Here is a 27,549-nt window from a genome sequence, read left to right on the forward strand (position 1 = left end):
CAGCCCACATCCCATCCAATAATCATGAAATCCAGTCCTGGCTACAAAATTGTTCCAGAAATTTCTTCAAAGAAATAGAACGATCAAGGTTTGGAAGCTTCCATTAAAGAGACCAGCCAGACTGTCAAGTGACCACTGCTTTCAGACTTGTCACTACATTTCTGAATGAAGAACCCAAATAGTATTGAACAAAGTGTTCTGCTGCTGGCTTTGTCCCCTTTTCCCAATTCCACGTCGTTTGTTAATTTTTTTTAGTCAGTATTTCCATTGCTGTGATCAAAAGGAAAAGTTTATTTGGCACTCAAGGTTTCAGAGGTCTCAGTCCACATGGCTGACTTCATTGCTCTGGGGCAGAGGCGAGGAAGGACATGTTAGAGCATGTCAGAACATCACACCAGGAAGCAGAGAAAGAGCTCTCCTCTCATCAAGGACAAATATAGACCCCAAAGATATGCCCCAATGACCAACTTCCTCTAGCCACAGCCTGCCTGCCTATGGTTACCACCCACTTAAGCCTTATCAGGGATTAATGTATTAATTAGGTTAAGACTTTCATAACCCAATCGTTTCACCTCTAAACTTTCTTTCATTGTCTCACACATGAGCTTTTGGGGGACACCCAATATCTAAACCATAACAGTTAAGATAAAAAATTATGACTATACCAAAGAATGTCAATAATAGTTCCTCAGGTATAGATCTCTATTATGAGATAGACCATGTGGGCTGTGTTGTTTTCTAAAAAGGATGCCTACTTGCACCCCTTCACCTCACAGTGGTTCTGCTTCAAAATACACCTCGAACCAGGAAGCATTAGAAGCAGCTTTTTATAATTTTATTTTTCCTAGATCTTGGACCTATTAGCTTTTATTATTTATTGCTTGTAAAATCAACCACTCAAGATAAGAGGGATTCTCCCGCTGGTAATTTTATCACAGAATTGTTTTACTGACTTTTAACAGTGGTAGCTAATTATGCATTTTATCTTTATATTGTTTGGGTTGGTTAGGAACTATGATGTTAATGTAATTTATTCCCAACTTCTCGATAAAATATGGTGAGGTTTAAAAGTCTACATGTATATATAGGGAAGACAGGAGAGAGAGAGAGAGAGAGAGAGAGAGAGAGAGAGAGAGAGAGAGAGAGAGAGAGAGAGAGAAGAGAGAAGAGAGGATTAATTTTCTCTAAGAAACAAAACTAAGGCAAAAGCACGTTATCACTTGGTGTTAGTGAGGAAATAAGCTGGCCCTGACTACACTAAAATGAGCTGGTTTGGGTCCAGTGCTCCAAGTGGAAAGGAAACAGACATTATAGTTGATCCAAGGGGCAGAGGGAACTTTTTCCTACTCAATAAAAAGTATCTAAACTGAGGACACTTAAAAAAAAAATCAGCTCTCTTCTTTGCCAATGTCAAAAATCTAGACCATAAGTAGTAATCAGTATCATTGCAGATCAATGATGGAATTTATCCAGCTGACATCTCAATTATGCATAAATATAACTATACCTTCAATGTTCATGATACTTAGCAAGTGAAAACAGCCCTGACCCTTCCATGATGCTGTGCACTTGTACCTTGACTTCTGCTTGCCCAGAATGCACCTGCTCACCCCATTGCCTCTTGGCCATGCTTACCATTACTTCCACCTGGCAAGCTTCAAGGCCAATTTCAATCATACTTTTCTGAAGCCTGAAGCCTTCCCTGACTCCCTCAGGCAGCTAATCACACCTCCCACCCTGATCCCTCAGCCCTAAGATACCATCTCACTCCAGTAAGATTGGCAGCCACTATGAAGTCAAACAACAACAAGTGCTGGTGAGGATGTGGGGAAAAGGGTACTCTTGTACATTGCTGGTGGGACTGCAAACTGGTGCGGCCAATTTGGAAAGCAGTATGGAGATTCCTGGGAAAGCTGGGAATGGAACCACCATTTGACCCAGCTATTGCCCTTCTCGGACTATTCCCTGAAGACTTTAAAAGAGCGTACTACAGGGATACTGCCACATCGATGTTCATAGAAAAGGAATGCTTTTGAAAGAAGAGTAGGATTTAAGTAGATAGATATAGGAAAGCCTTTCTAGGTATATTGATAACGGAATAAAAGTACAGTTTGTTGTAAGAATGTAGGAAATGAGAGAGACTCAGTGCCTTAACTTGGCTTTTGGTTAGTGTGAAATATGCTAAGACAGTATTTTCTAAATTTTGTCATTCTAATAAATTTTTCCCTTTGGTTGCATACCAACTATGCTGTTATTGACTTAATGAAATTGTTTGAAATTGCCTCATGTTTTACTTACTAAATTTGCTTTAAAAGAAAACTTTAAGTCAATAGCATAAGGAGAACTAACAGTCATTTCCATAAATACAAAGTAAAATTTTACAAAGGAAAAAATGCTGTTAAATTCTAGCTAGATACTATATTCTCTATCTTAAAACGCTAGAAACCCAAATGCTGGGAATAGTTACAGACCTAAGAGCATCAAACTAAGCATATATTTATAATCAGAAGGGCTGAGGATTACTGATAAAGTATCTTTTTACTCACTCAATTTCATTTACTCCCATGTCTATTTATTTAATACCTCATGTTCCTAATCAGTGTCATTTTGTGGAGTGCTACACTAAACCTTTCTACCACATCGCCTTGCTTTCATAATTTCTCCGTTTTTTTCTGCATAAGTTATCATTAGTCCTATCAAAAGCAACTTGTCATTTATAAGTAAACTATAGAAAATAAGGCCACAATAAATATTCTTCCCCAATAACTTTGTATTCAAATAGATATCCAAGTCATAAATTTTCTTGTAAGGAAATAGGTCCTTGTCAACATAAGTCTTTCATACATCTGTGTTGAGCCAAGGTTTTGAACAAAGACACTAATATAACCTGCTGCTATAAACAATACCAATGGTCCAAGAATCAGAAAGTCATGGGAATCAAAATATGTTTGATTTGAGCACGGGATACATTGAACTTCACTTAGCTCAGTCGACCCTCTTGACTAGACACACTTAGTTTCACAAAGACAAGTCTTGGATATCCCCACCCCCAGAACCCTTTGCTTTTCCTTGGATCACAATGTCCCTGTGCTGATACAAAAAAAAAAAAAAATACCACTTACAGTTAAAATTAATTCTTTTTTGTTCCTTTTCTTTGCCTCTGCTAATGGTCAACAGCTTCTGCCCAGTCAGAAATCCCTCATTTTAAGTCTTCATCTGATTTCTTTGACATCCTGTAATCACTGGGGATAGGAATGTGGATTTGAAAAATATCATTTATATACACTAAAGAATTCATTGATACACTGCATTCTGTTCCTGCCTTCTGTTTGTTTTGACACTTGAAATATAAAATGCTGGCAGTTCATTTGGCACATTTATCTCCTACCTTTGCAAGAGAATGGTCTAGGGACCATTCTCTGCAACAATTGGAGCTACTGCACCAGGATTCTTGAGCAGAGAGGAAGCCATGAGTCTTCAGAGGGAGTAGGAGGTACAGACCCCTTCAGAAGCTGATGTCTAAATGCAAATACAAGAGTTCTGGGCAAGAAGTCCCTCCTTTATATATAACTCCTGAGACCACAGACTCCTATTGCAGGCAATTTTTCTGGGTGTCCTAGAGGTGAGAGCATTAGAGCTGAGGTCTTTCCATATCACCACTGCTACTTCCCTGGAGATGACATTCATTCCTCTTGACATGAGAGGAAGTAGCCTAGCCTGTTCCAGCATCCTGAGCCTAAACGATAAGGATGATTAAAGGGCTAATGTGTGTCCTCCACATGTACGTGGCCTTTTCAGTCCAGGATTGGTCCTCATGACCTTGATGCAGAGAGAGTCAACTACAAGCTTCCCCTCATTAATGGTCTCTTGGTTCCATTAACATTTCCTCAGCACCCACTAGCCTATCCTGGAGTGTTTAATTTAAGATTAACATGGTCAAGATTTTCCTAACACATTTGCACCAGAGAGGAAGCACTGGAGCCCAGGCATCTCACGGAAGCATGGGATGGATGTTGTGCTGCTTAATTTGTGACAGAGGCTCTTGGCTAGTGAGAGGCTAAGCTCAAAATTTCCTTTCCATCCTCTCTTTGGCCCTGGGGTATTTTCTGTTGCCTCTAGAAAGTGAAGAAGAGAAAGCCAAATTTCTCCATCCCAGGGTTACTCTAGGTAGGACTTTTAATTGTGTGTGTTTCCCTTTGGTCACATGCTGAAGGAATGTGTACAAAGAGCCAGCTGAGCCAGCATCACAGAGAACAGCTGGGACATTCCCGGAGCACAGACAATGTGCAGGCAGGGTCTTTCTCAGTGACATGCCCCTCTGTGTTACTTTTCTTCATCTGCACTTTTGCCTGAGCTTAGACACTGGGACATAATCACCTGCCGTCGGAGTGATGTGTTGCCCAGTTGCCTAGTCGCCAAGCATCTGTCCAGTCCTCCCCTCCAGCTTCACAATCTTACCCAAGGGACTTTTAGTAGGTTGATAGGGCTTCCTTCCTCCCTCCTTGGTTTTCTTGTAGCAGGATCCAGGGATTTCCAAACAAAAAGGAGCGCATTGTTCACTGTCCTGCCTTCCTTTCCCCAGAGGAATGTGATGACAAACAGCCGCTGACCAGCAAAGAGGAAGAGGAAAGGCGCATTGCCGAGCTGGGACGGCCCATCTTAGGAGAGCACACCAAGCTGGAAGTGATCATTGAAGAGTCCTATGAGTTCAAGGTATGCCCACCCTGGAGGCCTGCCCACCTGGGAACACGGTGGTTCATAGTGTTGGCCCTGCTGTAAGATGCATCTAGAGGGAGAGGGAGATGTGATTTCAGGGACTGGATCATTCATTGAAAGACCTTTAGAGCCAATTGGAATTATGGAGTTAGTAGGGAACCAGGAGTCCCTGTAGACTCCAAGCAGCCTCAGAGCCAGGGCCCCACAGGTGGTATCCATCCCTGCACAGGGTCAGAGATGCCCCAGAGAAAAGGCTTTGTCTGAGGGGATAGCAAGGAGGACACAAAGGTGGATACCAAGAGACTGTTAAGATGGGAGAAAGCTAATAAATCTGTCAGAAGCAAAGTGTTGACATTGTTGAAAATTAAGAGGCTTTTGCTTTAGAGGTGAATTGTGATATTTCTATGTAACTTCCCACTGACAAGCTCTCATTCATATTTAGTCACCCTCTTCAGATCCAGGAATATGTCAACATAGTCAACATACTGAAGTTATAGTGCCTGCAGCCCCAGATTTTATAGTTGAGCTGATAAAATTGGGTCCCCAATTTTCTGGATGATGGAAGTCATTCAGAAGTTAATGTATGGATTTTGGAGTGAGCTTAAAACTGGGAAATGAAACTCCCTGTCAATCACCAAGCTACTTCCTCAACCCCCACATCACCTCCCATTCCTTCTCACTCACAGTCCTAACATCTCAGAAGACCACAAGTGGAACCACATGTCACATCTGCAGTGGGATATGAAGAGCTGCATCCCTTCTCTTCAATTCCAGAATTACAAACCCTGAGCAGAGCAGTTTTATCCCTAATTTTTTTTCAAAAGCAGACTGTTTCTGTTCAAAAAAATAAGAAAAAAAAAGATTACCAAAGGAGATAATCTAGCCACCAGCTTAGAAACCTCAGTATTTTATCTAGATTTTTTTAATATAGAGGCCTCTTTTCCTTTAGCTGATTTCCTTAATTACTTTTAATTTTGGTTCACAAATTGAGGTGCCTGAGAGGAAACAGGTAAAAAGAAAGATGTCTTTGCAATTAAAATGGAATTCTTAAAATGTAAAAAAAAAAAATGCAGTTAAGCCAGGTATGGTGTTACATGCCTGTAATTCCATTGACTTGGGCGGCTGAGGCAGGTAGATCACAAGTTCAAGGCCAGCCTCAGCAATTTAGGAAGACCTTTTCTCAAAATAAAAAAATCATCATAATAAAAAGTGCTGGGGATGCAACTCAGTACCACAATAAAGGGGAAAATAAAGCAATTAAACTTTCTTCTTCAGGCCAGTGATAATCAGTTAAGACTTCCTTTCACTCATTTTCATAGAAAGGGGACAGGAATAAACTCTAGAGCCAATGCTTTCTAGACTTGACTCCGATCATCAGAGCCCATCACATATGATCTGGAACTTGGCTCATTGCAAATCCATGAGTGGAACATGCACAAGTTTCCTGTAGGGGATGGAAGTGTAGTTCAGTGGTACAGCACAGGCCTACCATGCACAAGGTTTTGGGTTCAATCCCCAGCACCTTGTGTCTAGGTGTGTTCAACTTTGTTCTTCCTCATGCACCTTCTTTTCATCTGGTTCTATTTGCTGCAGCAGAGATTCTGTGGGTTGGCATTTCTGGAGCAAATTTGTCCCCATCCATGCCAAATTTTTCATGGGGAATTGTATTTTCTCTCCCTTATGGGACAGTATCCAACCGTTCCCTTCCATGTACCCATGACAGAAAGAGCAATCATAGTGACTTCCCTTAGGGAGTGTTGGTTTGGGTGAGTCTTCCAGGAAGCAAAGTTTTCTTGGGTCCAAATACCTCTCTGGTCACCACTCCAACAATCTGAGCTTTGGAAAGTACCCTCAACCTCTTTACATAAGTTGGGTTCTTTGGTGTACTTATCCTCTTAGAATATCTTTAATACACTATTTCCTCTCATTTTCTCCAAATTCATCAATACAATTATCATTGACATCTAAAAGGCACGTTGGGGGCATGTTTCTGAAGCACCCTCAGGTATCAATTTTGATACTGTATTATTTATTCAAGAATTTAGTTTCTCCAGATCATAGCCAAAAAACATGTTTGAGATTCCCAGAACTGTATTAAAACTCCAAGTCTGAGTGACATTTCACAATATCCCCTGTGCTTTGCCCACTGAGTTCTTACTAATATTTTGTAACTAAGAGCATGACTTTACTGACACCCATTGGTGAGGGCGAGGTTTTCACCATCTCTCAAAAGTCTAGTGTAGTAAAGAGCTTATCCCTGGCATTTAGGAACTCCCCAGGTAAAAATGGACAGCAATGTTAAGATTGGTTTATCTTAAACATTTATTCTTTGGCAGGTATTTTTGTGAGGAAGTCTGTGTCCAACATCAGAGCAGTTAATCTGTTCAATTGTTTATCTCCCAGGTGATGGGTTTCTCCCCTTTAGTTTTAGCACAAAGGGCTGCTTTGGAGAGAGCTTCCCCATGTTTCCATTACATGTAGGAAAAATCAAGGTCATTTCTTGTTTCATTCTATCCAGAACTGGGAATTGGCATCTACCAAGATGCTCTGAGTGCTTGATGAGATGTGGTTGAGTTGAGAGAGAAAAGACAGACACTTGTCATGTGCTCCAAGTTATCGTACCCAAGAGCACTGACTATTACAGCTGTTATCGGGGCACCAGCAGTTCTAGACATAAGGCTAGAAGCTGAAAGGTCACCACCCTAAGGACAACCAATCTAGCCAAGAATAACATTACAAATACAGAGTGAGCCAGCTGGAGATGGGCCCTCTCATGTTTATTATATTCTCAATGCTTCAAGTCAGTTCCAATAACTCTCCTTGGATTAACATGCTTGATATATAAATTGGCTTTGGCCTCCCATACAGGTCCCTCAGATCACATTTTCTTCACTCCCAGTTAGCTGATAATATGTTCTCTCTCCAACCATAATCAATTCAGGTACACTGTATTGACCATGTACAGATTTTGACCTAAGACAAATAATAAATGTTTTCTGCCTCCTTGCAATTAGTGGAAATTCGAGGATGCTCTGACAGTAAGTGTGGATGCTTGGTAGACTAGTCAATGTAGTAGATTCTCTGAGAAGAGCAGCCTCAATGTCTTGGGAATGCCCCTTTTCCTGTAGTTGCCATGATTTGTGGTAGCGCTTTGAGTGCATCTGCTTAGTTTTCTTGTGAACGCTTGGCTGAACCTGTTGTTACAATAACTAAATTTAGAAAACTAGACAGTACTAATTGTACAAAACTAAGTACTTTGAAAGTTCTAAAGAAAAATAAAGGGCATGTAGCACAGCACTAGTAAAACAGGGAAATTCTTTGCAAGGTTATTAGCAATGTGCCCTAACTCTTAAGAAGGGATCTTTGCTTGTCTTATTTTTCTTATGTAACAGGAATGGAGTGAGAGTGGAATTCTCTACTAGCCACAAGGCTGACCAAACTAATAGCCAAAAAAAGAAAAAAAGAAATCTGTTTATTAATGACAATGCAGCAAGCAACCTGAGACTCTGTTACCTGGCTGCATTTCTTGTTCTTTTGGTAAACAAAAGAATAAGATTAAGTCTTTGGTTTCAGAATCTGTCAATCAATTCCATATATATATATATAAATAAATAAAATGCTGAGCAAAGCCTATATTAATTTAGTTGCAGACAACCCCCTACAGATAAAGCCAGCAGAGAAGCCAGTTCACTAAGCATTCAAGGGGAATGGATAGGCCTTTGCAACAGCTACTATTCTAAACACTGAGGCTGTTTTTCATTGGCCATTAGTCAGTGACGGAGGCTTGTGTGTGCTGCAAAGAAGTTTCCATTTCAGAATGTTTCCAAGAAAAGACCATGCTTGTTTGCATAATCATAAAAGTGTTTGAAAAGAAAAGTATTTGATATCAATACTGTTGTTCTGACCTAACATCTGCTACCCTTTACATAACTCTGAGGTTTCCAACAAGGTCTTAGATTTCCTCAGGTCCTAACAAGCCCAGCAGTTATTATATTATTTCTTTCCACCTTTCTAGAGTACTGTGGACAAACTTATTAAGAAGACAAACCTGGCCCTGGTGGTGGGGACAAACAGCTGGAGAGAACAGTTCATCGAAGCCATCACTGTCAGTGCTGGTGAGTGCCTTTCTCTGCAAACTGTAAGTTAAAATGGCCAACCTGAGCGGAGTTTTTCTACTATGCCATTTAGTCTATGGCAAAGCACCAAAGGTGGTAGGATCAAGAGAAACAAATGTATTTTTTGCATGTATGCATCTTTTGCACATGAAATTAGCCTATCTAGGTGAAGCAAATGGGTTTGGATATGCCACTCTTCTCCATCTACCCTGAATCATTCTCTCTGGAAATAGACAATCTATATGTAAAGCCTTTTGTGTCTCTGATTCACTGATAGCCAATCATAGAGCTATCTCTGGAAAATTCCAAGCAGCACAAAGTGAGCAAGTGAAGGTCAGGAAAAAAAGTAAAATCATAGAAGGAAAAGATATTAAGACACTCTTACCACCACCATCTGCATCATTTTACAGTCTCTTCCACAACGCTTAACAAATAAGCTTTTTACACTGGCTCCAAAAGTGCAAATAAAAACACATTCTGTTTCTTTCTGTACAAGCAAAGCGCAGAGTTTTATTAGGAAAATCCTGCAAAAAAAAAAAAAAAAAAAGAAATTTTTTTCAAACTCTAGGAGTCAGAGGCCGGGGGAAATGACATACAAAAAGAAGTGTCTTCTTCCTGTATTGTCAAATCGTGTTCACTCTCTGGGTGACTATATAAATAGAGAGGCAACTCCCTCTTGAAAAAAATCATGAAAGCAGCACTACCCTGGGATTGTTTTTTCCTTGCTTTTCAGTTCCTTCACTGGTTCTTTCTTTCAAGATCCCCAGACTCATCTTCCACTGTTGCCGTGGATGAACATAGCTAGAGTTTCCTAAATAGTGATTCCCAAGCAGTAAAAATGGAAACAGCGACACGAGCAGTTGGGCCTTGACTTGTAGCACAACCTCCTCTCTCCAATCTGCCATAGGATAATTTGACAGATCTTCCAAATACTGTGGCAACAGAGGGTGGTATAAAAAGATAAAAAATGAACTATATGTACATTTGTTAGTAGTGCTGTTTGTAATCACACTGAGGTCTCTTGCAATTGAGCATACAACGGGAATGCATGAACATTAAATGATAAATAACTGCTTAGGAGAGTGGATTTGGAATTTCCACTGAAGCTGTACTAGAAGGAATGGGAAACTCCCTCTATACAGCTTATATCATTCTATAAATCTAAGATTAGCATCTGAAGCATGAGCTATCCTCCCTCTTCACAGAGAGAACAGGCAAAACTGCTGATGAGATCAATAGAAGAAAACATTAAAAATAGCCAAATTGTTTTATGGGCTTTGACATATTAGAATTGAAACATTAAAGGCAGTGTAAGCCTTATAGTGAACTATTCCTAACAGCTTCTGGGTTTCCTTTGGCTGCAGATACATGAGCATTTTGTACAATAGCCAGGTACTGGTCTTCATTCATTCTTTTTTTCTATGTGTCCTTCATTGCTCTTGGTGAACAGTGAATGAAACAGGAATATTCCTGGCCAAGTGGAGCTTACATTCAAATGAATCAGAAGGCAAATAAGACAAATAAGTTAAAGTGGTTGGTGAGCTTGTCATGGAGAATGTAGAGCCTAAGGCCAAAGACAGAAAGTGTGTACATGGGCTCCGGTTTTAGATACGTGGCCAAGCTGATACCATCAATTTCAGGACCAATATGCTTTTATAGCAGTGGAATGGTTTTGTTTTGTTGGTTCAATCACACATTTTTGTAACTCACAGGAACCACAGCAAATCACAGCAGTGGGAAAGGGCGATTTTGAACAGTGAATGAGATTATGCCACCAACAAGGCCAAAACTGGGGCATTTGCGTCTGGTCAGAACAGAGACACAATTATGGAGATGTTAATGCTTCATTCCTTGAAAGAGATGGATTTTGGTTTGTGAACACTTTCATATAGTATGTGGAATTCAATCTTCTCAAAACGCCCCAAGGCGGGTGTTGTGATTAACCTGACTGCCAAGAGGGAAGCATCTGAGTCTTGCAGATGTAGCATGGCTTTGGAAGGGAGCTCGAACCCCAGAGAGAAATTTCAAAGTGAGGAAAATTGCTCACCACCTCTGTCTCAGTGACACAGATTGGCTTTTGTCCCCTCTTCTGGTGCCATGGTGTCATCATTCCATGGTGGGTCTAGCTCCTAACCAAATCTTTTTAAAGGACTGTTAATAAATGAAATGCAGAACCTCTCAGGCTTTCGTATTTGTTATACAACATATTGTGTTTTATGTTTCTAAATGACTTCTTGGAGATAAAACATCCTGTTTGGAAATTTGTAGGTTGCTGGGTAAATTGACCTTATTTACAATTTTGAGGCAGAAACTAACAGAAAAACAGACACATAGTTTATAGGCACTAAATTAGATTAAATTACATGAAAGGCAGTTAAAAAAAAAAAAGCTCATTGTTTGTCATTAGGATTAAATTTAAGTGTCTAAAGAATGCTAATACTCTTAGGCTGTTAAACAGACCCCCAAAAATTGTAAAACACCATTTATTGATGACAGAATTTCATTGGATTTTTAAGATTTCATGGCTAAATAGTTGAGAAACAGAAAGATTTGCCTTATTAAAAATATTAAATTGCCTTTGAAGGGCTCTACTGAGAGGTTTTTTCCTAAGTAATTTTCTGTGCAAAATTGAGTCTGTATATCTTGCTAAACAAAAGTAATAATTTCGTAAGTAGGGTTTTGCTTCACTTCCGCACTAACTATATTCAAACTATTTTCAAGATAACCCCTGGAAATTTTATTCCCCTGCTTTTCTTGAATTTCATAGCTCAGTACCTGGGCCTCCTATGACCATAATGTTTCTGTGATCCAAGTACTTATAGTTCAATATTTGAAGACTTAAAGGACTTATGAGACTTCAGAGATTAGGAAGGGATTAAACAGTCATGTCCCAGCAATTCTCCTTCTGTTGCTTCCCAGTTGAATACCAGGAGCAGTGGTGTGTGGCAGTTAAATGGCTGTCAAAAACTTGCAAGGCAAGCCCTAAAACCAGGTGCTTTTAGGATATGTCAGCACATGCACTTTTTAATGAAGCTAGCACTCACTGCCCATTTAGTTTGAGTTTTTCCCAATTTCTTCTTCTTCCTTGTATCTCCCCTAGGGCAGAATGGGTGGGTTGACCTTAAGAAATCATGTGTCAGCTGCAACACAAATCAAAACAGGTTTGTCAGAGCAGAGGGCAAACATTAGCTGGGTAAAGACAGCCAGGATGCCAATGCCAGTTCCACACCACCATGTTGTTACTCTTCACAACAGCCTTGGGTCAAGGTAAGGTGAAGGAAAGAGTAGTTGCCAGGCTGTCTTGGAAAAAAGATGGGGATCTCTGTTCCATCCCTCCTGGGGTGACTCTGAGCAGATTATTTCCCCACAAGGTCTCAGTTCCCTCTTATGTAAAGTGGAGATAAATATGCGTCACTCAGTCACTCACGGAGTTGCCATAATACTCATTGAGACAATGCCAGCTTTCACAAGGGCCATCTTGACTTTTGGCCACGTATTTAGTTTTTCTGAATTTTAGATTTATCATCAACATATATATGGTTGGGAGACAATCATATATATCAAAGATTATGCAATAAAATAACACCCAAATTTGTTTAAATGCAATTAATTCAACTTACTAAGAGCCAAGTGGCTACAAACATAATGGTTGACCTATTTTTGTTTCCTGGTGAGTACTCTGGGTACCATTTTGTAAATAAGAATACTGAAATTCAGAAAAACAATGTAACTTGATCAAGAAGCAAAACATGTAAGGGGCAGTGCTGGGGTACAAATCAACCCAGAACTCTGTCCAGTGTGAAGAGTGCACTAGCTTGTTTTGCCTGGGGCCTGAACACACATACCAAAACACACAAAGGTGTAGAACATATGTATACACACAGACATGCATGCATTTGTGCAAACACATGTGAAAACACAGAGGGCCACGTACAAATGCACACAAACACAATATAGAGATACACACATACACAGGCTCATGAAGACACAGATATACACAAAACACATGCACACAGACACAGAGACATGTGCATACATCTCAAATGTTTTAGATATTTAAACTGTAGCTTGAAATATAAAGATTTTTTTCCTTAATATTTATTATTTCCTTATAGTCTTCTTTGCAGTTCCTGGGGGAGGACACTAGAGAATAAAGGGAAGTGTTTGTTTTCCCGGTTACATCCACAGCTTCTCTTGCCTCATAATTTCTGACATTTTTTTAAAGAAAGTCAATATAGTACTCTTTCCTTTACTTAATAATTTTAAACACCTAGCACTAAAGATTTTTCTGAAAATCTTTTCCTTTTGACATAGATTTTGTAAAACTGACATAAAGATAAAAACACTTAAAAGTAGAAAAAATAAAAACCTCTTTGCAGTCACAGTTCTGTCTCTTGGCATAACTTTTGGCTACGTATTTAATTTTTCTGAATTTTAGATTATCATTGACATAATGGGCTAGGCTGGACTAGGTTCACTCTAAGATACCATCCAGTATGGCAATTCAGGGCTCTTTCCCTGAAGCATCCCTGATGGCATTGGGTCCTATGGTCCACTGCACACCCTGCCCACATACCTGGCCTTGCCCAAATTAAATGTTCAGAGTGGTAACACATACACTCCATATCCGTTCTCCTAGAATGAAAGGGATAAGGGAACAAAGTTTAGCCTCCAAGAAAAATGATGATGATTCAAAAGAGTAAAATTTTCTTCCTGTTCAATAATCAGAACTCACAAATTCTGTGGAATCTTCCACAGTACAATGGAGGGCATTCAACATGAGGGCAGGCCCGTGCAGGTAACTGGTCTACCATGCTCACTATGCTAGAGCTTCAGCCTTCCATGTAGGCCATGGTCTCACAGGAAGCCTTGCTAAGTTTGGGGGATGCTATGTACCAAAGTCCTTCATCCCTGCAGGCTAGGAAGTGCTCTCAATTAAGGTGAATTATTTAATATCAAAAAATGCCAACTCACTGGTGTCCCTGGAAAGTAATTCACTTAAAGAATTGTCAGCCTGAAGACCAATCTATTTCAAGTCCTAAATAATAATCGTCCCTCAAATGAGTTTCATGGGATTGTCAGTTTGGTCTGAGCAAGGATCTAATATCTCCTGCTTTAGAACATTACTACGAAGAAATTCTCATTACTTGATATATCAACCCTGAGTCACCTGATTAAAAAAAATTCCATTTACACAGTTAAAAACAAAATCCTGCTAGGTCAGATTTGACATAACATCAGTATGTCTGTAAGACAGCCAGATAAAAAGAGGGTTATAAGGGACTGGAAACTACTTTTTTGTCCTCTTTTTTATTGGCTATGAAAATTCTTAATTGTCCTTGGTCTAAATCATAAACTGATTGAGGTTCTTTTAAAAGGAGTTGGTTTCGTGAGAAAAAGCAGGCACAACTGCCTTTAGAAGTCTGTCAAAGACTATGTTTGAAATGATGGCTTACATGTGGCTTAAATAATGTTACCCATTGTTGGCTGTCCACTACAAGGTCAAGGTTTTGTGTACATGCTTCTGTTTCTCATAGCTATACCCTGAGTTTTACAATTATAATCCCTAGGCTCGATTGGCTATACAACTTGTTTAGGTTCACAAAACTAGGAAGAGGAACTGGAAAATGAAACCTCATCTTTGTGAACCTCATCTTCAGGTCTCCAATGAACATATGTCAGATGAGTTAATGCAGGTTAAAGGGGATATAATTAATGAGTTTTTAAGGCTCATATACATATGGGTGAAGTCAAGTTTAGAAATGTGTGTTAAAGCTAAGTCAGAGTTACAGACAGACAAGAAAGAACAATCACCTGTCAAAAGTAGGCAGAATCAGTTGCTGAATTTCCTAGGAAGTCCATGTTTCACCCCATCATGAGGAGACCAAAGGGACTTCCAAAATGTCTTTGTGAATTTGGAAATATATCTGCTGCTAGAAGTTATGTCAAGTCTTCCGAACCAGGGATGAATCGATGCCCAGATTCTTCTACAAGCTCTTGTTCTTTCCCTATGATATGATTACTTGTCTAGGGAAGTTTCTTCAGGTTTAGAATCACTGGTGAGCTTAAACAAATAGGTATAAAGGTTGAATAGCAATCCTTAGAAACAGAAGATGTTCAACACTGCTGCCATCCAACTTAGCTCCCAATCCTTCATTCAACACTCAGCTAAAAATTCACATTCTTTGTGTGAGAAAGAGTCTGTATAAATCACTTAATTTTCAAAACTTATATATTAGAATCTTTGGCTTCTCTGGATACTTGAATTTAAATTGTCAAAGAGACACACCAACTAGTTGTGTGGCTCTGGACATGTCCTCTGAGCTTACCTGCTAATTGGGAGGACTGAAATATACAGCCTTGTAAGTTGTCTTTGGGACACAGACATATAAAAAGAAGGACATAGAAATATAAAAGGGTCCTCTAAAAGACCCTTGATTTTCAGCATTAAAATGCCAAACTTGCATGGCACTGCTATATCAAATTAAGATGGGATATCTGACTTAGAGTGTGTTAAATAAATTGTATAATTACAAACACTTAGCAAAAGCTCATTTAAGCCATCTGAAATTACTGTTTTCAATATATTATGCTGTTGTGTCTGATCTAGAAAGGAAAATCTATATAAATACTGTAAGGTCAGGCAGTGGCAACCAAAAGGAGGCAGAGTTAAAAAGGCTGCTGAACAAGGCTTTATTGAGATTGAGCTTCCGGTAGAGACCTACAGGGTGGGTCTAAGGAGAAGAGCACCTGGACTCCACTGGACTGGAATGTCTATTGGGCTTAGGGCAGAAAGGGAGGGCTGGGGACAGGAAAACAGGTTCTTAGAGTCTATTGTCCTACTGGGGTTGGTTGGAGGGAGCTGGCTAAGATCCAGGATTGGCCAGGACACCCCGCTCATTGACAGGTGGTTCTGTCAGCGTCTGATTGGTGTTTCTTTCCTGTGGTGGGTTGTTTGGTGCTTTGTTCCTCATCCACCTCCATCGACCTGACAAGTACATACCTACTCTCTCATATACATATGCCATGCTTCAAAAAGATTTTGAGACATGCAATCTTATATTCAAAATGCATCTACACCTGACATGCTGATATGCATAGGTGTGTATACCTAAATAAAATATATTCATTTATGTGTTCAAATTGAATATGCAAATACATATTTAAAATGGCATTTTCTAGTAGTGTTGTTGTGAAATTTTACTGTTATATAGCTGATAATTGTGATCCTAACTGAGAAAGAGGAAAAGCAGAGAGTATGAGTAAGAAAGAAGAATGTAAGTTCCAGAGAGATAACTATACTTGTAGGTAGGCAGAACAAATCTAGGATGTCTATCAATTTTAAAATGTCAGTGTTGGTAGGATAAAATGTTGAATCAGAGAACTTCTCCTAGATTTAGAGGCAGGCCCCAACACAGGAGTGGGAGGACAGGAGGGTGAGAGAAAAAGCAATTATTTTCTTGCCCCTAGATATGTTTTAGCTGATATTTCTGAAAAGAATATTGGTTTGTTGGGCTGTTTTCTTCCTGAATTGCTTATTACCAAAATCTTGAGGAGAACACTGTATGGAAGGGCTGGTCTGTAAGCCCGAAGTCATGTCTCCAATGCGGCTTTTGTCTGGAGAGGCAGCAGCTCCTCTCTGCAAACAATGCACCATCAGTGGATCCAGTCGCTCTTTTGTTGGCATTAGCTGCTCCATGTGATTACAGTTTCAGTTGTTGCTCTCCGATCAATGCTTTAGACACTGGGCAACATTTTATCCCCAGGCAGGAGCCTTTGTACACCGTTTTTCAGTGGGGGGAAACATTTCAGAATAATCCAAAGAAGTGGAAACACGAATAAACATAGCCTCCCCTCCAACCACACACACACACACACACACACACACACACACACACACACACACACCCCTTAGGCAGAGAGGAGTCCCATAAGAGTACCTTGCAGCATTAATTCTTGCTGTTCACAGCCTGTTCTCTTGATAAAGACCTTGTCATTCCAGCTCCTGCAAAGAAAGTCCACTGGCCTGTATCAGTGTTCACACACACACTGCCCGCCCCATGCATGTCCGCTGTTTGCCTTTGTTTGGTCTTCTGCCTGGGTGTTGTGTTTTCTGTCCTTTTAGAGCATCTTAGTTCAAAATCCCAGCACAGAGCTTATTGATGAACTATTTTAATCTCCCATTTACTCCTGCCCCCATTTTTTAAATAAATAAGAACCTGAGACCAGAGAGGGAAAGAATCCCCTCCAGTACCGCAAAGAGCCTGTTTCAGAACCCAAGGATCTTGATACACACAGGGTAGAGCTCATATTGTCTTGTGGAGTTGTGGAATGGGTGCCTCAGCTCTCCCACATTCTGTGTCTGCCCCCTTATGTTACCTAATGACTTGGATGCTTCTTGTGAGGCCTCAGGAGTTGGCAAAGCAAAATCTGAAACCTACCTGGGCGGCACCCTAACCACATGGACTGAACAAAAAGTCTCACCTCTGGTGAATTGTTCTGTGTTCACACAAAACTGTGCTGTAGGTATTCAAGATCTATTTACAAGATGGGGAAACAGAAGTCAGGCTTCACACCCTGACTCTAGGGTTCTAATACCACAGTCAGTCCTCTTTCCATCCAGGGTTTGATACCTGTAAGCCACAGGCTGATTTCTGTTCTACACAGTTGCTTCCTCTGTGTGGAATACTCTCCATGTCTGGCTTTTACTCCCACCAAGGACACAGCTCACTGGGTACCACCTAAAGGGGTTTTTCCACTTCCCAGTTCTTCTTTATTACATTACCTGACTCCTTTGTTCTTCAGAGCCTGTATCATTATCTGAAATTACCATGTTTATTCATTTGTTTGACTTGATTACTGTTTCCTCTTGCCAGAGTGGAAGTTCTATTAGACCCAGGATCTTATTGGTCTACATGTCCAAAGCCTACCATGTGCCTGACACCTAAATTGTTAATAAATAATTACCAAAGAAGTGAATAGTGCTCAGAAAGCCATGCTTTTATCATGCAGTTCCCCTAGACAATTCACAAGACATCCAGGTTAGGGGTTTGGCTTGGGATTGTGGTTCAAAACAGTGGCCTGAAATATTTGTGGGCTGCAGACTTAATAGAATTTGCACCAGGCCTTAACCAAATAAAGAAAACAGGCCACAAACTTATTGATAGGAGGATAAACAGAGATATTTTTAAGATGGTTTATTTTGAAGAAATGCATCATAACAGCCTGATGCAGGCTTATTATTCATGAGAGAATTAAAAAGCCACAACAGATGGACAGACACCACTGTGAACATTCCCCTTAGTCAGCCTGCCCTCTAAAATGGGAGAAAGAGAAGCTCCAGCTGAACTCCATGAATGAGCCTTCCCTCATTCCCCACCCAAACTGTTTGCAATGTATAAACATACAACTTATAATGAAAATCTCATTTATCTTTTCAACAACAAGAAAGAGAAAATTAGTTCTGACTATGCCCGTTTTCCAGAAGGAGAAACTGAGGCACAAAGAAAATCTTTGAGTTTCCCCAGAATTAGTCAGTTACACAAGCCTCCTTGTTGTCAGTGGAGAGCCCTGTTTACTGAGATCTCATTGAAAACCACAAGAGAGAGGAGGAAGCTAGAGCAAGCATAAGAGGGTTGCCCTGAACAATTGCAATCACTTTGCATTGTGCAAACCACGGACATGATTGGAATCTTAGACACTTAACTTGTGTTGTCACTTTACCAGCAAATCAACTCACAAACCCCACACTCAGAACAAAGTCACTTCAGGAGAACTGTCACCAGGGAAGGTAGTCATCACCAGTGAAGGGCTGGTGTCATTCCTGTTTGCTGCCCAGAGAAGAGGATGTTTGCCACCAAATTGAGGGCAACCCCACTTCCCAACAGGGCTGATGTAAAGCACTAATGGAGGATTAGCCCAAAGATGGAAGGAAACTGAGACTCCACAGGAAGGATAAAGTAGAGCCAGCCATTCATTCTCTGAAAGAGCAATTCAATATTTTACATATTACATTATATATAGAAGTCTAATTAAGAAGGATAGTTATTTCCCAGCGATGCTTTTCATAAAACAGTGAGGAAGGAGCTTAAATTTTATTGGATGAATTTTTATTGTACAATCTTTGGAAATAATGGGTGGCTCCATTGTAGTGAGGTGGTAGAGGGTTAGATCTCATAAGTAAGACACTCTGAGCCTTGGATTCTCCATCTCTAAAATGCAGAAAATAGTACCTACTTCACAAGATTCTTGGGAAGATGAAGATTAAGTGGTATGTGCATATTTACTCAAATGCAAGAAAGGAAGTGCTCAATAAGGGAATCTGAAGTCACAGCTTAATTACAGCAGCACCTTAAAGGAATCTGAGCTGTTGTTATGCTCCTCTGCATGTGGAGCATACTTTTGTACACATCTACCTTTGATATAAATTTTAACATTTTCTAGGCTATAACATTAATATATTTGTTGCAAATTACAAGGTTATGTCTGCCCAAACATTTCCTCCAAGGCTTAGCCTCCTGTGCTGCAGGAGGATGATTAGACACAGCTGCTGATATTTACCAAGTGTTATCTCAGCCCTCAGATCAGTCTTAGAACCTGATGTGCCCACAACTACCCAAAGTAACTAAGTCATCTAAACTAGCAGGAGGCATCTACATTGGCTGGGTGTATTGATACTATGGGTCACAGTACCTTTCTTAGGTGCTCAAGTCTTCAGGGAATATCTCTCTGTTGTAGAATGCTGGGTTTCTCTCAGTCCTACCATTCCTAAAGGGTTAGAGAACATTGAATGTCAAGATTATTACCATGACACAGAGTTCTTTTCAAAAATTCAAGCTTCATGAGAAAACACACATAACTAATTATGTTCAACTCCAATAATATAGGAGCACTCCTTTCACATAGACAAATTCTTAAGAGAGACTAAATCAGTTAATTTATAGCTTTAAACAGATTCATTTTAGTAATAATCAAATTTGAGTGGAGCTAGAACTCCTTAGAGGATCAGTTTTTCACTCTGACAGAGGCTACATTTGCTGAGAAATATTCCTGTCACATTAAATATTTCTTGTACTATGTCAACCACTCTAACAAGGACCATAATGGCCCAAACTGGTAAGCATGCAGTTCTTCATGGAAAATTTCAGTCAGAGGTTTATTTTTCTCAGACAGTATTTAGTTATACACTGTGAGTTGCCTTCTTGGGTTGATTTCTAATATTGTCACCTATCACCTGATCCATATCTCCAAAGAACTAGCACTTCTCTCATGGAACAGGATGGCCTATGGCTCTCTGTGACATAAAAGGGTGATGAGTATGATTAACAGGGTCTATATAGTATCTTCTGGATTCAAAAACAGGCCAATAGTCCAGGTTACAAATCTGCAGCAATCTTGAACTCATACCTCGTGCACAATGATATTGATAGTGCATTCATCAAAAATCATAGGATGAAAACTGGAGACCAATGGGGTCTGTAGGAGTAAACTGCATATTACTGTACATGCAAGTTTCCAGAAACAGTAGATTCTGGCTGTGAGATCCCCACACTAATTCTGATTTCCACTAGGTAGTGAAGAAAGACCTCTCGGTGTAACACTGTCAACACTATCCTTCCTCTCAGGCATTTATCTCAAGAAGCCAGTGCATTGAAACCATAGACAAGCAACAAGGCTTACATTACCCCAAGAACAACTGACAAACAACTGACCATACCAAGGGAATTTTCATAATTTGAATACATTTTGAAGGCAGTTTCTTAGAAAAAGCTGGTATAATGTCATGATATACAGGATTTTATTTTTAATAATGAAGTTTTACATGGACTGAAAGTAAGTAATCTCTTCCCCTAAAGAACCTGATCAAGAGAGATGAAAAATATGTATATTCATGTACCAAAATAATCTGTCAAAGTATTGTGTGATATGGGATCCATGGCCTACCCTGGCTTGGAAGCAGTGAGCTCTTGTTGATTAAAGGTATTAGTTGGAAAAGTAGCTGACCAATATTTTCTCCCATTATGTCCATTCTCTCTTCACACTCTCATTGCCTTTGTTGTACAGAAGCTTTTAATTTACTACCATTCCATTTTTTTTTTATCTCTTGGTATTATTTCCTTAGCATTCAGGGTCCTATTGAGGAAGTCCTTGCCTAAGCCTACACATTAGAGTGTTGACCCTACATTTTCTTCTAGCAGTTACAAAGCTTCTAGTCTAATCCATAGGTCTTTGATCCATTTTTAGGTGACTTTTGTGCAATGTGAGAGATGGAAATCTAACATTCTTCTACATGTGGATATGCAGTTTTCCTAGCACTATTTTGTTACAAAGTTGACTTTCTCCAACATATTTTTGGCACCCTTGTAAAGGATCAAATGATTGCATCTGTGTGGGTTTGTCTCTGTGTCTTCCATTCTATAACAATGAGCTATGTGTCTGTATTCTTTACCTGTACTGTGTTGCCCTTGTTACTATAGCCCTAGGAATTTGAAATTGGGATCATGAAGCCTCTAGCATTGCTTTTTTTGCTTAGACTTGATTTGGTTGCTCTGGGACTTTCATTATTTCTATGAAATTTAGGGCTTTTTTTTCTAGTTCTGTGAAGAATGTCATTGATATCTTGATAGAGATTGCATCGAATCTGTAGATCACTTTCAATAATATGGTCATTTAAACGACATTGATTCTGCCTATCCATGAACATGGGAATTCTTTCCATCTTCTAGTGTCTTCTTTAGCAGCTGTTTAAAAGAAATCTGGATTTAATATGAATTTTATGATTAAATGGAAAATTAAAATTAGCTTAATAAATTAAAAATAAAGTATAAGTAAGATCAGTGACATGTACTGTAGCTATGGGAAGCTCATTATGTACATTGTGAGTTCAAGATGAGAAAGGTAAAAGACCTTCCCAATTGTGGGTGAATTAAGTGCCTTGTGGAGCTATGTTCAGCTTCAAGCATGGTGTTTTAAAAAAGTAAGGATGTGGATCACTTATAGGGGACTCAGAGGAGCAGGGCAAATCTGATAAACAAACTTAGGGTACAACTGAAGTTGTTATGAAAGTTCAGTTTCAAATGCCTGAAAGAATGTTATGTGAGATAGGACAGCATTTATTCTGCATGACCTAGCAGATGGGACTAGGACAAATGAGTGAGACCAAGCAGCCTGAACTGATGGACAGACCCACTAGAACCTGGATGATGAGATCATGAATTCCATAATAGCTGAGACTCACAGATATGGCATTGGAAACCAAATAGTTGGCAGAGATAGTTTTTAAAATTTCACACTAAACAAGGGTATGAAATTGTCAAGCTCTGAAACCTGCCTAAAGCTCTACGTTCAGCTATTTTCTCTTACCTACCTTTAATGCCTCAGTTGAAGGAAGCAGATGCTTATAAAAAAATTGCGTGTTCAAGATACCTCTGATAAGGAAGTATCTTTCTATGTGCACATAAGAGGAAGATTATTGACATCATTTGCCTCAAAGAACCTATAAGTACTTCCATTGGTCAGGTTATAGAGAAAAGCTTATTGCACTTCTTCAAAACCCAGAACAAGAGGCGAATTCTTATTTGGGAATGAATAACTGAATTTGGTGGCATATACAAACCACTATGGTTAGGGAGAGATGATAATTGTTTTATCATGAGAAATAACCTGCAAACGTCTCAAGGGGTAAAGGGAAAGAAAAGAAAAAAATTAAAGTGGCTCAGGGAAATTGTAGTGATAATAACTTACTCAAATAGTTCACTGTGTGAGCAAGACAATCATTGTTCTTAATTCAAACCCTATGTGTTCAAAACATACACCCAGATATACACAGATACAAGAAAGTGTGGGAATAAAAATTCATCAATTGAATCAGAATTATCATTTTTTCTCCTAAAATGACAAGGGGGAAATTAACTAATTGCTAATACTTCTTTGTTCATCTTTTATATTTTATGATTTTGTGAGAACCTTTTAAAGTGAAGAGATATGAAATATGGAACAGGAGAGTAAAATTTGATTCGTAATTACTGGATATCAAGTTGCAAAAACAAAAAGTGATAGGGAGGAAGGGGAAAGCATATTGAATACCTAGAAGGGATTTAAAGTCCAATACTTCCCCAGATTAACAGTGGCATATGTGTCTCAAACTGCTTTACATTACAGACTCATGATGATTTAGGCCAGCTTCCCAAATTCTATAGTGATCAGCCAGGTGCAATTCAGGATATTTGATTCTGAACCAGGTGATTGACCTTCAGCAACTAGAAATGGAAATAAGAAGAGATTCTAAATGGTCTCAACCATGATGCCATCCTTTCTACTTGTCTTGGTTCCCTGTTTCCTTGGTCCTCAAAGGCTCATAGAAGAGCTTATATTTGACTCTGCAAAAGTAGTAATCATGATTATGTCTAGAAAATATTAGAATAAAAATATTACTGATGAGTGCATCAATATTTTCACATTCCAAAAAGGCAGTATAGTATCTATATAGTAACAGATATTAGAAGAATTAAATCAGTATGTGATAGATGCTATTTTCTTCAACTTGATTCAAGAAGGCATCACATGTAGAGGAACTGACTGAGTGGTCATGTTAAAAAGTCACTGAAGCCCCTCACGGTGGTGCACACCTGTAATCCCAAAGGCTCAGGAGACTGACAGGCAGGAAGATCACAAGTTAAAGGGCCCCAGCAATTTAGGCCCTAAGCTAATTAGGGAGAATCTGTCTCAAAATAAAAAATTTAAAAATTGCCTGGGGATGTGGCTCAGTGGTTAAGCACAGCTGAATTCAATCCCTGGTACCAAACAAACAAAACAATACAAAAGTCACTTAAATTCTATAAATTCAAGTTCTTCTATGTACAACAGGATTTATGTCTACCTTACAAGATTACTGTACAAATGAAATAGAATCGGGTATGTGAAAGAATCTCACTCAGTGCCAGTCACATAGTGGATGCTCCATTATGTTCCCTCTTTCTGTTGCTTCCTTCTTTTCTTTTCCTAAAATTAAGCAGCTCAGGGAACTGTAATGATAATGACTTACTCAAACAGAAATATAGACCCAATGAAATCAGGATACACGAGTCATATTGATTTACTGCCTTTCCTCCAACAAGTAACAATAATGGAATATGACACATCTATCTGTAAAGAGACTTTCAGTTTTACAAAGGACTTGGACATTTCCTCCTCTGGTCCTCGAAATAGCTCTATGTTGTGTGAGTTTGGACATTTATTTGACAGACAAGAAACGGAAGCTCAGGAAGTTTGTGTCTTGCCCCCAATAAGCTACAAGAACCAGAAGTGGAATTTTAAAGTTTCTGACCCAAGTGTCCACCACACCTTGGCAGTTTCTTTTTCTGCTTTTCAAATATCTCCCCAGGGCCAAACCGTGAGCATCTAGGGAAGGATATCAAGAAGCACCTGTTTATTTTAGAAGGTTACCTGTGGGTACCAAGCCCAGGGGGTGCCTTTCATGAGATGTTACATGATGATGCTCTCATCCCCCTGCTCCAGAGCTGGACAGTGCCTGTAGTACTATCACATCAGTAATTGAAGTGACACAATCTCCACTATCTGCACTTTTAATGATTTGGCTACTTTTTTTGTAATGATATCCAGGAAGCCCAACATATATCAAGGAAGCTCTTTAAAAGGCCATGGGAGAGATTACTTGAATACAGCTTGTTTGTCTTTCCATTAATGGAACCCATAGAGCTGGAAAAAAAAGATTCTGAGATAAGAGGGGGTTTACTTGGGATCCTGTAAAAACACACTCACCAACCTGTTTCTTTGCCTCACAGAGAGGAAGTCCTTGAAAGAATTATGTAGCTTCCAGTAACCCTGTGCTAGTAAGCACGCAGAGCTGGCAGACTGCTATCATTTTTGCTGTCAATAAAAGTTGCTCCCAGGGCTTGGGTTTTTGTTGTTGTTGTTTTGCTGTTGTTGTTTATTTTGTTTTTATTTTTTATCTTCCACTGCTCTTTGCAGGAAACAGACTTTTAAATACAGTCCAGGTGGTGATGGATGCTCATAATATTTATGTGTCTTTCCCCAAGACAGGGCAATCATGCATTATGCATGGCAGTCAGTGGTCATTTTTAATATTTTAATGACTTCTCAGTTGAAGATAAAATTTATAAAGTCAGTGAAATTCCAGCAAAAAGCCTGGAAAGTTACTTCTACTTTCAAATGCTGGAAAATAAATGAACCACCCAGGCCAGACTTAAGCATTAAAACATTTAAGATTCCTTCTAATGCTGGAGTCCTACAGAAGGATCTCCCCAGTCCCCCACACACCCTTCTCTCTCTCTTGCTTTCATATCCACCACTTTGACATTAATAGATCATGAAGTTAATTTTCAAGGGTAATATTTAATTTTGTTTTAAAAAAAAGCTAAAATGTAACCTTAGGACCCAGCATGTTGACTAAGCAATTAAATAATGATGGGAAAAATAGTGGCAATCCTAAGTGGAGGAAAATAATGATAACTACCAGGATAATCATCACCTTGAAACATCCTCAGACACTTTGCAGAGATGATCTAATTATTCCCCTGCACCTCCCTCACAGGAAAGGTGTTATTATTTCCATCTTGAAAACAAATATAATATCTACTCTCGATTTCTAAGTGTCATTTCTTCTGAAAAGCTTGTTTATTCTCTTGTTCATCTTCAAAATATAAGACTTAGTCACCTAAAATTAAGTAATTTTGCAGAGTCAGAGGCAGAATAGCATGTTTCTATGAATGTTGGATAACAATTCAGTATTTTCCAAGCACTTTAATCATTTGCCCTAGAAATTATAAAATGGCCACAAATAGAGAAATTTAAAAAGATTGGATACAAAGTAAATATAACTAGAAATTCTAGTGATCTTTCTGAATCCCCCAGCATACATGTGTTCCCTTTTAGAATGGATGGTAGGGGAAGGAGAAGAGGTAGAGAAAGGAGAGGCAGCCCTGATGCTGTGTTTTACTTAGAGCCAAAGTGTAGGATAAAAGGGAGTGGGAAGGAAAGAGAAAGGAAAAAAAAAACATTAAAAAGAAGAAATGTATAAAGACACGGGAAAAGACTGAAAGACTGGGTAATAGGAACACTGATTGTTTTACTTTTCGTTTTTTTAATTGATGTATCATAATGGTACGTGTCTAGGGTGTGAGTGTGATGGTGTGATATGTATGTACTACATTTAAATGCCATAATATAAGAGGCTCCCGAAGGCCTGCTGCATTGGTTTGCCAGGGCTGCCATAGGCTAGGCAGTGTAAACAGCAGGAATTTGTTTTCTCAGAGTTCAGGAGGCTGGAAGTCCAAGATCAAGGTGTCAGCAGGCTGGGTTCCTCCAGACACCACTTCTTTGTGGCTTGCAAATTCTATATTTTGCTGCATCGTCACATGGTCTTTCCTCTGTGCACACGCATCCTGGTGCATCTGTGTGTTTCAATTTCCTCTTCTTATTAGGGACACCAAACAGAATGGATTAGGACCCACCTGGAGGGCCTCTTTGTAACTTAATTACCTCTTTAAAGGCCCTGTTTTTTAAATAAGGCCATATTCTAAGCATTGGGGTGGACATTGGTGTCAACATATGAATTTGGGGGAGACAATGCAGCCCATATCAGGTGCGTTTATTAAGAAGCACCTTGTGCTTTTAGGCAAGCTTCTGAGAAACGTGTAATAACCATAGAGCTTCAGCCCTTGGAGGAGGAGGACATTGGTGCTTTTTACACCCCCATACATATCAGTCAGCAAAGTTCACTCAAGTTCTGTACCTAATCGGATCCCAAAGGCTGTCCTGCTCATCTGCTGGAGGAGACAGATCCCCAAGTTTTACATAATAGGTCAGACCACATGCTCCTGGAAGAGCAGGCCATTGCTACTTCTCTCTTCCTGTAAGGTGACAAGTGACAGACCCAGACTTTCCTCTTTTCATGTTTTGTGAGAAGCACTCTTTACTTGAAGCTTCCTCGTTTTCCGAGGGTTTACCCACTCGTGATTTGCACCAGATGGCCTCACCATGGGGTGTCTCACGAAGTGCACATTTGCTCCATGCTGGCAATCTCTGGTCATATAGACAACTGGAAAGTTGACAGCCCCACCTACTGCCAGCTGCTTAGTTGGGGGAAGTAAAAAGTAGATCCCTCGTGATAAAATTGGAGCAGGTGAACAAAGTCTTCAAGAAGTTGTTTTCAAAATGGCCACAAAATATGTGAATCTATATATCTCCTACCACTTCCAGAAAAGTTGAAATTCAATATCCTAATTATAAATTACATGAATGGGGATTATTTTCACATTATCAATGAAATCTCCATTTGAAAATATTATTATTAATTTTCTATTTTCTTGTGCATTTCAAATATGACTCAATTAGGAATTATGATCTGTGTGTGTATATTTTGGAATTATATACTGACATAAAATTGGTAGAAATTCATGAATGCATTCTTTCATTTAAGAGGCATTTAGCTACTTGAGGGAGATAGTACCAAACACTAGAAGCACAAAGATAAATGAAGAGTTCACAGTCAACTGGAGAAGAGGGGAAAGTAAATAGGTACAATTTAGAGAAAACAGCAGTTGTCAAACTGCAGAACATATCAGAATCATGTGAAGGGCTTATTCAAGGCCAGATTTCTTATTACACACTCCCCCAAGTTTCTGATTCAGTGGGGCTGAGGACTGTCATTTCTAATAAGCACCCAAGGGCTTCTGAT

The 27,549-nt window shown here is 39.4% G+C and overlaps 1 protein-coding gene across 5 annotated transcripts in view; it reads left to right on the top strand.

Annotated features, from left to right (window-relative positions):
* The window catches only part of SLC8A1 (solute carrier family 8 member A1), a 362,317-nt gene that overhangs the window by 306,657 nt on the left and 28,111 nt on the right, over positions 1–27,549 (top strand). For all 5 annotated transcript variants that reach the window (XM_081264073.1, XM_081264075.1, XM_081264074.1 and 2 more), the window contains 2 exons: positions 4,583–4,713; positions 8,732–8,831. In XM_081264073.1, coding sequence (XP_081120199.1) covers positions 4,583–4,713; positions 8,732–8,831 — 231 coding nt within the window. The remainder of the gene's footprint in view (positions 1–4,582; positions 4,714–8,731; positions 8,832–27,549) is intronic.

This window comes from Spermophilus citellus (assembly GCF_964194105.1).
Source record: "Spermophilus citellus genome assembly, chromosome: 13".
NCBI classification, from domain to species: domain Eukaryota; kingdom Metazoa; phylum Chordata; class Mammalia; order Rodentia; family Sciuridae; genus Spermophilus; species Spermophilus citellus.